The sequence below is a fragment of the Lissotriton vulgaris genome, chromosome 8, assembly GCF_964263255.1.
Source record: "Lissotriton vulgaris chromosome 8, aLisVul1.2, whole genome shotgun sequence".
Classification (NCBI taxonomy): domain Eukaryota; kingdom Metazoa; phylum Chordata; class Amphibia; order Caudata; family Salamandridae; genus Lissotriton; species Lissotriton vulgaris.
Window position 1 is genome coordinate 1,129,607,199 of NC_141696.1, and position 16,374 is coordinate 1,129,623,572.

Here is a 16,374-nt window from a genome sequence, read left to right on the forward strand (position 1 = left end):
CCTGCAGGCAGTCACTGCAGATGCCCCTAGAGTTAATAACTTTAACATACCTGTATTACTCTATGCGGACGACGCAGTGTTACTGTCTAGAACACCCTTGGGTCTCCAACGTTTGATGGATAGTTTTGTATCCTTCATTAAGAATAGGAAACTGGTGATTAATAAGTCCAAGACTTATGTAATGGAATGCTGTTCGGGAAAAGTAAAAAGAAGAGGTAAAACCCACTATGTTATTGACGGTGAACCAGTTAAAAAAGTTGAAAACTTTTGTTATTTGGGAATTACCTTTTCTAATAATGGGAGTTGGGCCACTGAACATAAGGTGGTCAGAACTAAGATGATTAGGAGCGCCAATGGGGTCTTTCTGTTTGCCAAGAAGCTGGGGAATAGACGTATTAAAGACATGTTAAATATTTACCAAGCTAAGTGTCTCTCTGCGGCCCTCTATAGGGCAGGAGTATGGGGTGTGTCATCTGCCAAGAGCCTTCAGGTAGAGGAGAACCTCTTCCTGAAAAAGCTCTTATGTTTACCCAAGTCTACTTCCAATTCCTTGGTTCATAACGAAACAGGGATCCAAGCCCTAAATGATCTGATCATGCTAAGGCCCATACTATTGTGGCGCTCTATCTGGCTCAGTGATGGTACCTCATTGAACAGAGCAATTATTAAGGACTGCCTTTTATTGGACCAGCACTTGAAGATCCCTTGGATCAAATATATTATTGAATGTGTACAAAAATTATTCGGGATCAATGTGTTAATGGACCCCTACAGGCTCTCGGAAATCCCCAAATCTAATGTGAAAACAATCTTTTTAAATCATTGTAATGAAAGGCATCTCTTAGAGGATTCCAAGTTAACTACATGTGTACTGTACAATAGCATGAATGAATTTACTGGTTTCAGTCCATATCTATCACAGGTGACAAGAACCACGCACCAGTTTGTACTAACCAGAATGAGGATGGGTATAGTACATCATCTGGTTGCGTGCCCTAACATTAAAATGCGCCCTATTGGCCCCTGTAAATGTGACAATAAAACTGAACAGAGCACTAGGCACTTTTTGTTAACATGTGATTTGTACAGAGAGTTACGGAAATTCTACTTGAAGCCATTATTCATTAGATTTGGAGTGAGAAACATTACGGAGGCTATGAAACTGCTTTTTAATCTGAATCACCCGGACATTTGCTTTTTTACTGCTTCTTTTTTGCTTAAAGCTATTAGCGCCAGGAAAAGTATGTGTTTTTAAAATATATGTACATTTTTAAATATTTATTCCATCCCCCTCTGGATATTTTGTAATATGTGGTATTTCTTGGAGATATGTATTGTTTAATGTGTTGTCTGTAATTAATAATTCTATATTTTTATATTATGTGTTTTCTTCTATGAAATTGTATGAAATGTCTGTATTATTTGTGCTTTTATGGACATGTTTTTTCAAATGCTCCGAATAAAGCTTTATGAAATTAAATGAAGTATCACCTTAATTTCGGAGTCAGAATGTCATAATAATAAAATTGGCACACCAAATTGCTCCTTTGAATAATTTTGTTGACCATTTCAGTTTCCAGGTCCATGGAATTTCTATTAATTACACCTTTCACTTCGTTAGAACTACACATCTGGGATTCTCAATATTATTAACTATAGATTATCAACAGATAAGGGCATCATAAGAAGTCAGAGAATATGCAATTTTTATGGTACACACAGCACGGCCGCAACTTAATATACGGGAAAAAAACCTCTGCAAAAACCAACAAACAGCAGTGAAAGCGATCGCGAAAGTGAAAGCGATCGCTATTGGAAAACAAACAAGCCCGTGAGTGGTGCGCGAGCTCACGCCACAGTGAGACATGTGGTTTCAATTATCGCGCCCGTGTCTGGATACGATAATTGAAACCAAATGGCAGTGGTGCGGGTAACTGACACTAATAGGCCATGGGCGGGGTAATGCGCCTGCCTTAGGCCAATTGCGTGCTGTCTTTGTTAAAAAAGACGCACGCAAAGGCCAATAGCGTGGGCCAAAAGCAAAAGCACACACACGAGCTTGTGCGATTCCTAGTTCTGTTTTCAAACCCATACATGAAGTCTCTTGCTGCGCAATAAGTGGTGCGCACTGCAACACTAGGCGCGAGACCTAACAAAACAGCCAACAGAAAGTAAACAAATATGAATTACGAACCACAGATTCAATGGTAAGCAACGGACCGAATGGATTTTCAGGAAACTTTCAGAATGCCTTCAATAAGTCTTCAGCAAACCAGACAGCTGTGCTGTCTGGTAGGTTTCGACCTAATAATAAATCTAGCATTTGTAAAATGCTCCCTTTATAAGTGAAAAAAATGCTGTAAAAAACTTTGTTCACCAGTAAATACAATTGACATCCTCATACAAATGAAAATGGGTAGGTTGCTAGAGTTTTGAAAATAGAGCCTTACCTGTTGGGCTCCTTCTGCATTTACAATTGGAGATGTATGAAGTGTAACTTCACTAGTGTTGAGTGGCGTGTTTTCCACTGGTGGCGGAGGCTCTGCCATCATTGACAAACATAAATCTACAGGATGGCCTTCAAAATCTGAAAAAACACACTCTGAATGTTAAACTGCTAAACAACACACACTCAAAAATACTTTATTGTGTCAGATTTAAAATTTGAGGATTGACATCACTCTATTTTACACTAAAACACACAGTAATAATATTCACTTGGGAGTGTGAGAATAGATTGTGAAAGAATGAAGCTCTGGCTCTGAAACATACATGAGAAGAAAGATATAGATCCCTGTTCAATTTGCTTTTGAAATGCTAATGCTTCCTCGTGAAATGGATGTATTCCAAGGACAAACTAGAAATGCATAGCTGACTTATTTTCTAGTGAGCTGAATGGATCATACAAATAAATTGCCTATTCAGCAAAAAAGAGCATGCATTAACACTTTGTTATAAAAAAGTTGTCAGTAAATAAATTGAGAGGAATTCTTCTCTTTACTTTGGGGTGTTGTGGGACTCTGAAATAATTCAGTTAGCATAAGCTGAAGCCATCTTGTTTGTGGCATCCATTTTGTTAGCTATGTAATTCTTCTGTCTTCACTGTTGCTTGCCCTTCTATTCTGCTTGAGTCATCATCTTTAGTTCACTCCTTCTGTACTGAGCCAAAGCAATGTACATGCTGAGAAAAGGCCTGTAGCTGCTAGAATGCACCTGGCTAAAGATTAACTGTCAACTGTTCTCTACTGTAGTAAACAGTTCTGTTTCCCCTCCTACTTTGCTGACTAAGTGATTACCAATCTGCCCATGTCTGTCTGAAACTATTTCTGTTTAGGCATGTACCTTCTATCTGTATCTACATGCTTACTCTGCAAAAAAGTATGTATATAAGCACCATGGTCTGTGTATTCAATGTACTACCTCAGGCAGCACTTGAGAGTGCTGTGTGGACGTAGTCCCACTCACGAGTGCTTAATAAACTTGTTATTTGAATTCCAGCTTCAGTGCTAATCTCTATTTTGTTGGTCTATGGATCTGTGGACAAGATAAGGGTGACCCATGCACCGGTGTTCTCATTAAAAGGCACATTTCTACAGTTTAAAAGGGAAAACAAATTGCTTAAAAATTATAGGACGTGTAAAAAGTAAAAGGATGTATTAATAATTTAGATCTTTGTAAGAATGTTTTCACACCATAAAGCAGAGCGTAAAGGCAGTGTCAGGGCCAAGCTGGCGTTATGGCGATTATTGAAGAAAGTAGGACATGCTTTCTTTGTTGAACACTTGTTATTTAAGAACACTGGTAAGACCCACAGACTCCTCCGACGAGGCTGCTGGGCTTGAAGAATTAAAAAAAGTTGCACGATGTTTTCAGTGGAAAACAACTTTATTGTGTAGTTAATGTAAACCATAACAAATTTAGCATAAAATACACCAAATATGACAACGTAGTTATTTACACTTTGAGTTGCGCTTCCTCAACAGCGCATTGAGCAATATTCCCTTATGTGGTGGTTTGAAAAACAGATAATATTGTCCGGGCCGATACTAAAATATTGTTCGGTCAAAATCTCTAATGAAGCGATATACCTGTTACTGCTAAAGCAGTGAAGTGGGGGTCTGTATGCAAACAGATCCGGAGTTACCACTATCATGGCTTTAGGTGACTATGTACAGACACTGTGACATTTGTGGCTACATCTAGACAAGGGTTTGATGTGCAAAACAGTAAATTAATTTGACCTTCTTAAAAAAGGACGTTAAACATATTACGTATAAAAATCAAGACAACGCATTTGTGTCTATAATGTGAAACATGTTCGCTAGTTTCAGATGCTTTGTACAATTTGGGGCGGACACTGGGCTAGGGTTCCATGTGCAAAAATTGCCTTTTCGGTTTTAAAAGCATCCTTGCTAATAAATAATTTCATTTTCAACCACAAATCGTAAAGAAAGGCATTATGCATCTAAAATCTGTGAAAAAACAGACTATGTTTCACTGTCAGTGTCTAGTCAAAAAAGAGAGCAGAAAAGGAAAGTTCCTATTATGAATCAAAACATGTGAAATTACAATAAACATACAAGTTTATGTATATGGATTCCCATCATTCACCAAGCCTGGTGATTAGCTTCATCATTTGGGTATCCCTGGATATACACAATGACAAACCGGCTCTATAGGTATCAGAGCCAACGAATGTCGGGAAGATATGTAAACCAAGATGAGCAAGATGTATTATGTGGGACCAAAGATTTTTTTAAGGGTGATATTTTAAATGCAGTGCAGAATAATGAAGTGCAAGAAAATAAAATTGGTGCGTGAACAGACCAACAAGACGTGTGATGTCAGTCATGATCAAGGGTTAAAAAAACTCCCATGGCTAGAAACTCCCTGTTGAGCTACAAGAGCCACCATCCGGCAGCCCTCAGGGACAACCTGCCCTTCGGACAGTTTCTCCGTGTTCGGAGGAACTGTTCTACGAAAGAAAGTTTCATGAAACATGCTAAAACACTGACCTCCAATCTAATAGAGAGAGACTACCCAAAGAAAGTGGTCAGGCAAGCAGCTAAACGTGCTAGCAATAATCCATCTTGCTCATCTTGGTTTACATATCTTCCCGACATTCGTTGGCTCTGATACCTATAGAGCCGGTTTGTCATTGTGTATATCCAGGGATACCCAAATGATGAAGCTAATCACCAGGCTTGGTGAATGATGGGAATCCATATACATAAACTTGTATGTTTATTGTAATTTCACATGTTTTGATTCATAATAGGAACTTTCCTTTTCTGCTCTCTTTTTTGACTAGACACTGGAGTATATTTTGTATGTATAAACCAGTTTAGGGGCTACATATTCCAGTTTGTCTTTAAATTTTGGCCTCTGACCCTAGTTAACTTTCCTGTTGTGTGTGGTATGTTTCACTGTCCTCATTAGTTGCAAACCTGTGCTGTACAATTTGTGGCTGCCACAAGATTGAAATTGATATGCGAGGGTCCATCAATCTCTTAGTCCGGCAGTTAACTATCAGTCCGTGCGTTTGGTCAGACCACCATTTCATAAGCTTTATCCTAAGTGATCTCTCGTTAGCCAAACCCTCAGCAGGATCTAAATTAATGACCAGAAACTGTAATTGCGGTAACCTGCCCAGATTTCCTAATACCATGGCATTGAACCTCCTGGCAAGAATAGATAACGTTGACAAGTTTGAGACAGCAATTACAAATGCCTATTTGTAATTGCTGTCTCAAACTTGTCAACTGAAGGCAAGTGAGATATATGCCCCTTTACACAGTCAAGCCAGTGGCACACGATGGCACAAGGCTTCTAAGTGGTCCATTGCTCCTAGTACACAGGACTGGAAATCCCAACAGCAAGTAGCAATCCCTCCACGCTTTCTACCCCATAAATTCAGAACGTCTCATCAAATTAACAAATAAAGTAAAATCAGGCTGATCTAAAGACCCCTGCCCCCCTTCGATACAAAAAGACAGCTTCACCCTCTTCTCAGACAGTACCCTCACCTTGCTTAACCTTTCACTCATGCAAGGTGCAGTCCCTTGTGCCTTCAAAGAAGAGGTTATAATCCTGCTCCAAAAGAAAACTGGTATGGACCCCTGACAGTTAGACAACTATAGACCCATCACACTTCTTCTCAACCTTGCAATAATCCTCGAGACACATGTAGCCAAACTTCTTTGTGCCTTCATTGAAGAGACCAACTTCCTAGATCCCTATCAAGCAGGTATTCGGCCCTCTCGTTTGACTGAATCAGTCATCTTAAGTGTTGTGGATGACTTGAAAGAAGGAGCAGACGGTGGGGAGACCAAGCGTTGGACCTACTAGACCTTTCGGCAGCATTCGATACCGTTGATCAAGCGATACTAGCGGATAGGATGGCAGCAGCAGGTCTTAGAGGCACTGCTTTAGAATGGATGAAATCCTTTCTGCTGAAAGATCGTACCCAATCATTTAGGCTTGCCCCCTACAGCTCTGCCATTGCAACCATAAACTGTGGGGTACTCTTCCCTGTCCCTCCACCTTTTTAACCTATATATTTGCCGCCTGATCCACTCTCTCCGACAAAAGAAGGTTAATATTTACAATTACGCGGACGACATGCAGTTGATTGTTTCAATTGACGAGACACAGGACTGTAAGGTATTCTTCCAAGACACCATGCTATTCATCAAAGAATGGATGAATCACAACCACCTCACAGTGAACTCCGATAAAACAGAGATAGTCATTTCCAACAGCAGGCTAAACCAATGGACCCCTACACACTGACCAAAGACATTAGGAATTCCACCAGCCCCCAAGAGTGCTGTAAAGAGTCTTGGCATCCAAATAGACGCCAACCTATCTATGCAATCTCAGATAAGCATGGTTACGTCATCCTGCCTTTATCAACTGAGAAATTTCAGAAAAATCTTAAGATTTTTCACCAGGGAGGCCAGCACATTAATCATGATGGCGATGATTCTGTCTTGAATTGACTATGCAATGCCATTTGCTTAGGTCTCCCTATAAACCAAACCTATGAGCTTCAGCTGATCCAAAATCAAGTGGCCACAATTAATAATAAAAAACCTAGGCACTGCCATACGAAACCATAGATGAAGGAGCTCCACTGGCTTCCCGTAGTACAGCGGTCAACGTTTAAGACGGGTTTTATTATTTTCAAGTCATTCAACAACAGAGGCCCCAAATTTCTTTCCACAATGATCTACCCATACCTCCCAATACGGAATCTCAGATTGGCACAAATAAACTTGTTGATAGATTCCAGATTTAAGCGCAAAAGAATGGGTGGTTCGCGCTTCTCCAAGTTGGACCTCCAACTTTGGAACTCCATGCTGACCGAGATTAGACAGGTAGTGGATTATATGAGTTTTAGAAAAAAAATGAAATCCTAGCTATTCACTCAAGCCTAGCTAAACACATAGTCTGTGGTGGTTTTAAACTTAGCGCCAAGAGACCGGTTTGTGTAAGCACGCTTTACAAATTCCCCATAACATAACAGGGTGCAGAGTCATGTAATGATCTTAAAGTTAAGAGTGGAGCATAATGTTGTTTAACACAGTAGAGTTTGGTCTAAGTACAAAAAGTGCTAGATGTCTGCTGTCTTCTTTTTCAATGATTGTGAGTTTTCACTTTTGCAGCATAGGGTAGGGCAGCCGCAAGACTTGGGTCTGAAGTCAGCAATGTGGGTTCGATGTTGTCTGTAACAGTTTGCTGACTTGCTGTAAAATCTTTGTTGTCCTGCATGCAAGCAGTAGCGACTGGCTGTTTAGTAATGCTATTACGGAGGGTCGGCATGATCGTATCCGAAGGGAACGGAGGGCTGGAAGTAACAAGCAATGGTCTCGGCTTTGTTAAAGTTAGAGCTATTGGCATTGCAAATGGCATTTTTTTCATTTTTTGTTTTTTTAAAAACATAAATAAATGGTATTGTCATTTACAATGGCAATAGGTGAGCATTAGAGAGTAGTAGAGAGTATTAGAGGACAGAGAGCCACATACACACACACACACAGAGCCACACACACACAGACAGAGCCACACACAGACAATGCCACACACAGACAGGGAGCCACACACACACACAGACAGAGCCACACACACACAAACAGAGCCACACACACACATAGAGCCACACACACACAGACAGAGCCACACACACACAGACAGAGCCACACACACACAGAGCCACACACACAGACAGAGCCACGCACACAGACAGAGTCACGCACACACACACACACAGACAGAGCCACACACACATACACACACAGACAGAGCCACACACACACACACACACAGAGCCACACACACACACTCACAGAGCCACACACACACAGACAGGGACACACACAGCCACACACACAGCACGCACACAGACAGAGCCACACACACAGACAGAGCCACACACACACACACAGACAGAGCCACACACACACAGACAGAGCCACACACAGACAGGGAGCCACACACAGACAGGGAGACACACACAGACAGGGAGACACACACACACACAGACAAAGCCACACACGCACAAACAGAGCCACACACGCACAAACAGAGCCACACACACACACAGAGCCACACACACACAGACAGAGCCACACACACACACAGCCACACACACACAGACACACACACACAGCCACACACACAGAGCCACACACACACAGACAGAGCCATATACACACAGAGCCCAACACACACACACACACACACAGAGCCCCCCCCTCCCACACACACAGAGCCACACACATGCACCTTGGTGAAATACTGCTCGATTATCCGGCCTCGACTAGTGTGAAGGGATACCACTCTAATGCCAACTCAGAAGGGCTGCAACAATGCTGCAGTACCACATTAGAGAAGTTCTGTTTGTTTGTAGGGGGATGGGTTGGTGTACTGATACCACAGCAGGTGATGTGTGCGCGTGAAGACATGTACCAGAGAGGGTTAAGTGTGTTGCAGCGCTTGTTGCTGTATCACAGCCGATGGGGCGTGAGAGTTTGCTCAGGCTGTGTCTGATGAGACGGAGTATAGAAGGGTTTTCGTTAGATCAGATAGCTTGTCGCTGTTGTTGATGCAACTATACCCCATCAGATGGTGTGGGAAGACTTTGCTGCTGCTGCATTACAAGGTTATGTGAGGTATATACGTGGGGGTGCTATTGCAGAAAAACAAACTGTGTATGTGGGATGAGGTGTACCAGAGAAGCAGCGGTACATGCAAGTTGGTGTTGCAAATGTACCAGGTTTGCTGAAGTGCTTAGGAGAGATGCTGCTACATTCATGCTTAGACGAGGTGTGAGGCAGGGGATGCTGTTGCTGTACCGGATCAGATGAAATGTGGGAGCAGATACCATAGGTGTACAAGGCCAGACGGGATGTGTTATAGGAGATGTTTCTGGTATATCAGACAGATGAGGTATGTGTGGCAAAGGGTGCTGCTGAGCACCAAATCAGATGGGTGTGTGGGTGATGGGGTTGCTGCTGCGGAAGGGGTTGCTGCTGCGGTAATACCGGATCAAAACGTTATTTAAGTACGACGTGATAATTACTGCATCAAATCATATGAGACCATAGGGGTGCAGTTGTATACACTCTATGAGATGGAATGAGGTGAGGAAGTGATGTACCATTTGAAGGGGAGTGGGGTGTTGAGGGGCCATCATGACGGTTGGGTTGGCGCTATACCGTAGAATGGACTGTCGAAAGAGTGAAAGGAAAACTGCTCTCTCCCAGACTTGGTGTTAGGAGATGGTGGCCGTTTCTAGCACTAGATTTTATTGGTGGTTTCTGATCATCCGAATCCACTCTCCCAACTTCACCTGTAGGTTCCACTCAGCGCACTCCAGGAAGAAGCGTGCAGTCTCTTCCTCGGCCCCGGTCACTGCCACAAACTCCCGCACCGCCTCCTGCTGTAGCTGAGCCATCTTCAGTGTGCGCCGATCACAGCGCTCCAACGAGGAACAACGGCATGCGCTCTATGGTTCCAGCTCCAACTCTATGATTTCCGGCACAGATCGGCCACATCTCTATGGTTACTAACGTTAGAACGTGCCTGGCTCCAGATCTGAAGGACAGCAGAGAATCACATCCGGGACAGGCGTTTTCTCTATGATCATCATAGCGAAAAGCTCTGTTCGTCTCGAGGGCTTCAAATATAATCATATATGCGGCCCGCTTCAGTCCAGTTCAGCATCTTTATGCGTTTGCATGCAGCTTATCCGGACGATTAATTCAATAGTTGTAACAGTTTTATTTTCTCTAGAGGTTATCTCCGATATGTTCCAACTGAACTCTCGAAATGGATATATTAAAAATAGTTACAAACAAAACATGGGATGGGGAATTAAAATATATTTTTTCACCACAGAAAGTCAAGCGTTAAGACTCGCATAGCTAAAACAAGCCTTTAGGAGGGCATTCAAACACCACCACGTTTCTCCGAGGCGAGGCAGAAATCTGCCTCGGAGAAACGCATCATTTTCGGATTCGGGGGCGTGTTTTCTCTCTCTCCTGTTCCCATTGGCTGGAATGTAAAATTCCAGCCAATGGGAAGAGGAGAGAAAGAAAACAGAAAGAACCTAAAAAACACCCCCCCCCCCGAATCCGGGCTTGAACGGAATGATGCCCCTCTCCTCCAATGGCTGGCCTCCGTTTAGGAAGCCAGCCAATGGAGAAGAGGGGTGGGTTCAAGCCCCAATACTGAAAAACAAAATTTCTCGCCAGCGAGACTGCGCAAGCGCAGCCTACGCAGGCCAAGACCTAAAAAGTGCAGCCTCCATGTATTGACGGCTGGGCAGATGCACAAGAAATGTAAGACTGCCTCTTCCGCATGTCCGCAGAGACGACACAGACTGGTCGGCAAAGTTTGTCTCTATGTTGGGACTAAATCTTTTGAGAAAAAGGTTCCGAGTCGAATCAAGAGCAGTAGGTGCTGTATTGTTGGGGATATGTGATGTACAAGATACGGCTGCGGACACTAGGTCCCATACGAGGATAAAACCATCCATCCATGTTTCTTCTTTGGAAGCATTGCTTTGTCCAGTAGCCAAGCTTTATGTTTAGCAGCAGTACATACAATTTTCTTTTAAGACTAAGAAGCTGTTGTTTGTGCCCTATACTTCATGCATATTTAGGGTGGTTAACGCTTTCTCAAACACAGCAGGTCAGGCTTTCTTGCTTTTGGGCTGGTTCTTTAATTCCGTCCAACAGAGACCTAACAAGGATTCTCCTTGGGCTGCTCTCAGCTTCCAGCACAGTTTGAGTATTACTGCTGACTTTACCGGGAGTTGGATCAGTACTCCAAATTCTAAGAGAACCTGCTCCTGGGAGGTAAATTGCGGAAACCCACAAATATGTTTAAAGAGACAAGATTGTTGTAAGTTTAAAAAAATGGTGTCTTTCACTTTAAATAGTTCGGAGCCGTAGGTAAGCGTTGGAAGAAACTTAGAAGCAATTTCTTGTGGAAGATGGGAATTAGATGGGCACATTAATTTCAATCTTAGTGTGTTTAGTGCAAAACGCAGTTTGTTCGCCTGAGCTCGTCTATTGATTAGATGGTCTTTGAGTGTAAATTTGGGGTCTATCACCACTCCTAGATATTTGTATGGGCCGGTCCGCTCTATTATGTTCTCTGCTGCGAGCCATTTGTATTTTTTGTAGTGGGTGCTGGAGTTTGCAGAGAAACAGATAACCTTTGCTTGGTTGTAATTTAGCGATAAACCAAGCGCCTCTGTGTATTCCAACAGTTTTGTGATCAAACGCTGTAGGCCAATCGGGGTCTGGCTGCATAGGACAATATCATCAGTGTACTGCAGACTTCTCACTTGGTGATTTGCTAGCTTTGGGGGCTCACTTTGTACTTCTGTCAGCCTGGTGTCTAGATCTACAGTAAAGATGTTAAATACGCTGTGAGCTAGCACACACCCTTGTTTTAGGCCTCTATGCATTGGTATCTTCGCTGTAGTTCTCTCTCCATTTCCTAGCTTTACCTATGCCCAAGTGGCTGAGTACAGGTTTATTATGGCTCTTAGTAAAGGTTGGCAGAATGCCCATTTTTCCATCTTTTGCCATAGGAGCTCTCTGGTACCATGCTGAATGCTGCCTTCAGATCCACGAAACAAGTGTACAATTTGGTAGACTTTTGTTGCACTTTTACAGCAAGGAGATTAGAGGCCAAGAGGTTGGTCATATTGCTTGTGCCTGGTCTGAAGCCTGTTTGTGAGATTGGGAAGATCTTGTTAGAAGTGACCCAATCTTCGAGATCTGCGTGAAGATTTGAGGCATACCCTTTGGCTTCTACATCAATAAGCGTGATTAATCTGTAGTTTGCTGGGTCTTATCTGCCGCCAGCTTTGAATATCGGATGCCTATGGAGTCAAATTTACATCAGCCGCGCCACTCTTGTCTATCCTAGGAGGGCTGCAATTTATTACCGTCCCCTATTTCACAGATCTAAAATGCACCTTATATGCCATATTACTTACTCCCTGGAGCCTACTAGTTACAAGTAAACGCTGCAACATTCACCGGCTACTCCATGGATCAGCCATGCTATAGATACCTCTAAGTTAATAACATGTTTGAACAAGAAAAATATCTTCAAAAAGTGCATGCAGGTGTCCCTATCTCTGAGAGTCTTGGTATTAGGGGTGGTGAACTATTATATTCTCGTTAGGTTAAAACTACTTCCATGAAACAAATTATACACAGATGAAAGCGAGACATTGTCTAAAGCAATCAATATATATCTTTTCTGTTGCCAATAAAAGATTTGAGCGATTGCGTGATTCACTGTCAATAACAATGCAGAAATAGTAGGTGTCATCTAAAACTAGAGTTTCCAGAACAGGCTGGTTACACTGTAAGTTTAAAAACCATAACAAACTGCACTCAATATGGAATCCAAATAGTTACACACATTCTTCTAGTTATAACTTGAACAATCGTTAAGGCACCTCTGCCGATGTAGTTGAGGGCGGAGCCCTAGACTTTTCTCAGGGAGTGAGCCCAGCAGAAATGATTGTATGATTGGTGGGCATAACACGGCTGAAGGGTAAAAGAGTGGTACCAAAGTTAGGTGGGAGAGGCGAGCTAAAAAAGTAGGAAAAGATCCCAAGTCCTCCAGCCTCCGCTGGGTTGTGAAGAACATGATGAACACGGAGCTGAGGTTCATAAAGTTCAAATGGCGGGCTGCAATGTGATGTGTCTGTATGTACAAGGGCTGAGTGAGCAATGCATGCTGTGGAAAGTGGAATATGAATGGTGAGATGATGTGCGAATTTGATGGTGCGTATGCGGTGGGTGAAGCCTAGCAATTGGGTACAGTTTGTAGGGAAATGGAGCTCTGGCAGGTCCTGTAAGGTAGTAGCTGTAAACAACGGGCCTAACATGAAATAATTTACTTTCCACCTGAGTGAGTAGTCTAGACTTTTGTGTGACGACCCTATGCTCTAACCACATTTGGTGTCATGCTCTTTAATAATACAACATGCATGGACATGCATCAGGACCCTGGCAGCAGTTCGCAGTGGAGAACTGGTCCTGGCAGAGAAGGGGGTCTTTCTAGTGATGGAAAGAGGCCACCCGGCTTTTTTTTCCCGACCTGGTCTGTAAAAATATTGAGAAAAGCACCTGAATCTATCTATTTTTACCCTTCTGAAACACACTTAAAACAGCAAACACATGCCTAATCATGTAGACCTGTCTAGTTTGTTTTAGAATGATAATTAGAGAAATCAGAGGAATAATTACCATTAAAAAAAATCCTGACTATTTTAGACCAATTCTTTATCACCTGCCATCTCTTGGCTGGTCCATAATAGCAAAATGTAAGTAAAATGACAATATTTGTTTTCTAAGAAAGGTGGCAACAACCCTAGTGGCCATTGAGGAGCAGTCCGATGTCGCCCACCCTCAAATCCACTGGCAAGTGGTGTCAGCAGTGACTGCTGAACAGGAAGGGAAGAGTGAGGCAGGCAAAGGCAAGATGTCAGCTAAACAGAGTGAATACGCATGTAGTGTCCAATGGGCAGGGAGCAGGTGTTAAAAGACCAGCACATCTAAGTGGGCATGTTCTTCGAGCAAGTGTCCATGTAAAACACTGAGGGAAGTTGCTGGGAGTGTGCACAGCGAGATAATGAGTAATTCTAGAAAACCACGCTTCTTACATCACTGCTCCGATGGATGTACCATTAATAGCAACAGAAAATAGACCTTCGGTGTCTTGGTCTTGTTCAGCAAGGGCACGGAACATAGAAGAAAGGCATCTCTTTTCTTCCGGTAGGAAATATGTCTTGCATTTTTCAGAACGACATTTATCTTCGAAAGAAACTGGCACGTGTGTATCTGCCTAGGAGATTTTAAGTGGATATACAGAGATGTTTGGTATTTGGGGCTCCTCTTTATTTGCTGTGGACCTGTTTTCACAGTGTTTTTCTAAAATTGTCTACATGTTGCGAACAAACAAAGGAACACAGCATCCAGAACATACAGTAACTTTGCCACCATGTGCCCCCAGTACATTTCACTAATTCGCATCTCGTTATGCATTAGCAAGTCCATATTTCCACCAGCATCCATCGATATATCTTCCAATGTTCACGAGGACAGCCTCTGGGCTGTATAGGAAGGAGAGAAGGAGAGATAGAGAGAGAGAAGGATAAGGAAAGACAGAGAAGGAGGGCGAAGGAGAGAGAGAGAATGGGAGAGAATGAGAGAGAGTGGGGAGAGAATGAGAGAGAGTGGGGAGAGAAGGAGTGTGTGTTTTTTTCCCCCGTGAAATATCCATTTCTAGTTAATACCATAGAGCATTATCCTGCTCTCCAATTGGTGCGCCAATCCACCCCTCCCATTTCTGCTTTGTGTTGCAAATTCGCCCGGGCCCTGATCTCTAAGGAGCAGTAGATCTGCGATTCCGCCCCCTCCTTTCCCAGGGACCCCCACCTGAGCTTTAGCTTCCAGTGGGCTATGTATACGCTGGGAGCTCAGCTAATATGGCCTGGGCTAGTTGCTAGTGAGGACAAGGCGTAGCTGTAAGTATTTGTAGAATTGGGTTTATTTAAATCAAGATGTGAGTGAAGTTTCTGGAGTGAGCTCCCGTGCAACCCCTGCCAAATATTCCCCAGGTTTGTCATGTCTATCATACCCCCCCTGCTAAATCTCTGTAGTTAGGAGGGGTGTCCCAACCATCTCCCCCACCCCAGCGGAGTGTGCTGTGTCAATTGGCGGTCGTATCCAGCCATTTGCAGCGCAGAGCGCCAGTTCAGGAACACTACTTTTATTGCTGCTGTGAGGTACTTCTGTGAGGGTTGTTTTAAAGCAGGTGTAAGACATAGCCTTTTAAGGGTTATTTTATTTTGAAGGGGTATTTCCGGACAGTGACCTCGTGTTGGCAAGTCACTGGCAGTAACAAGTAAAAAGAAGGCTGCTGCTGAAGTGCTCGAGTTGAATATGCTGTGAGAGATGTGAAGGAAATGCACGAGCGCCTTTACCATATATGTGTTTGAAGATCCATATACAGTGGGCAATGTTACTGTTATAGAGAGAGAACATTTTTTTATCTGTGTTGTGGTTGAATAGAAAAATAATATAGCCTATCTCGGAGTATAAGAGAAAATGTGATATTTATTTCTTCTATTTGTATCCGAGGAAAAATATTTTGAGTACATTATTTTATTGCATTTTCGAGAAACTGGGTTGAGAAGGGTGATATGGAGCTTAAGGCGTTATCTCCTCAGCTTTCTTGTCTGGGCTATTTCTGAGCCAGATGCAGGGTGCGCAGATATGAAGGATGTAATACTGTGTGGTAAGCAACTGCAGGTGCACACCTGTGTGTATGAGCGAGCACCCCGGAGTAGGGACGCCAAGTAATGGAGTAAGAAACACAAGGGAACCCAATTGTAGTCGGTCAGGGACCTTGGGTAATCAACTATTTCGGAGGACAATGGTCCCCAGACTAGAAGAGAATGTACGGAAATAATGAATATAGACACAATCAGTACTATATTTTAACCGCTATCCAGCCGGACAGGGGTATTTTAATATGCAGTACGTGAGATAAACATAACAAGCATTTGCAATGCAATAGGTCTCGCATTAGGAAAGTTTGAGCTATTGGTATTGTAAATGACAATTTTTTTTATTTATGTGTTGGTTTTGAAAATAGCTAAATTAATAGCTTAGTCATTTACAATGCCAATAGTTAAAACTTTCACAAATGTGACACCTATAGCATTTGTAATGCAATATGTGTTGTATTTACGTGACTTAGATGTATTGATATTACAAATAACAATGGCTTTTATTTTTTAAATAATTAATACTTAAATAAAAGTTATTGAAA

General features: G+C 42.7%; 1 protein-coding gene across 6 annotated transcripts in view; it reads right to left on the reverse strand.

Moving 5' to 3' along the window:
* The window catches only part of FNDC3A (fibronectin type III domain containing 3A), a 1,489,010-nt gene that overhangs the window by 1,193,811 nt on the left and 278,825 nt on the right, over positions 1–16,374 (reverse strand). For all 6 annotated transcript variants that reach the window (XM_086934979.1, XM_086934981.1, XM_086934980.1 and 3 more), the window contains one exon: positions 2,451–2,587. In XM_086934979.1, the coding sequence (XP_086791105.1) occupies positions 2,451–2,552 (102 nt within the window). In that variant the 5' untranslated portion in view covers positions 2,553–2,587. The remainder of the gene's footprint in view (positions 1–2,450; positions 2,588–16,374) is intronic.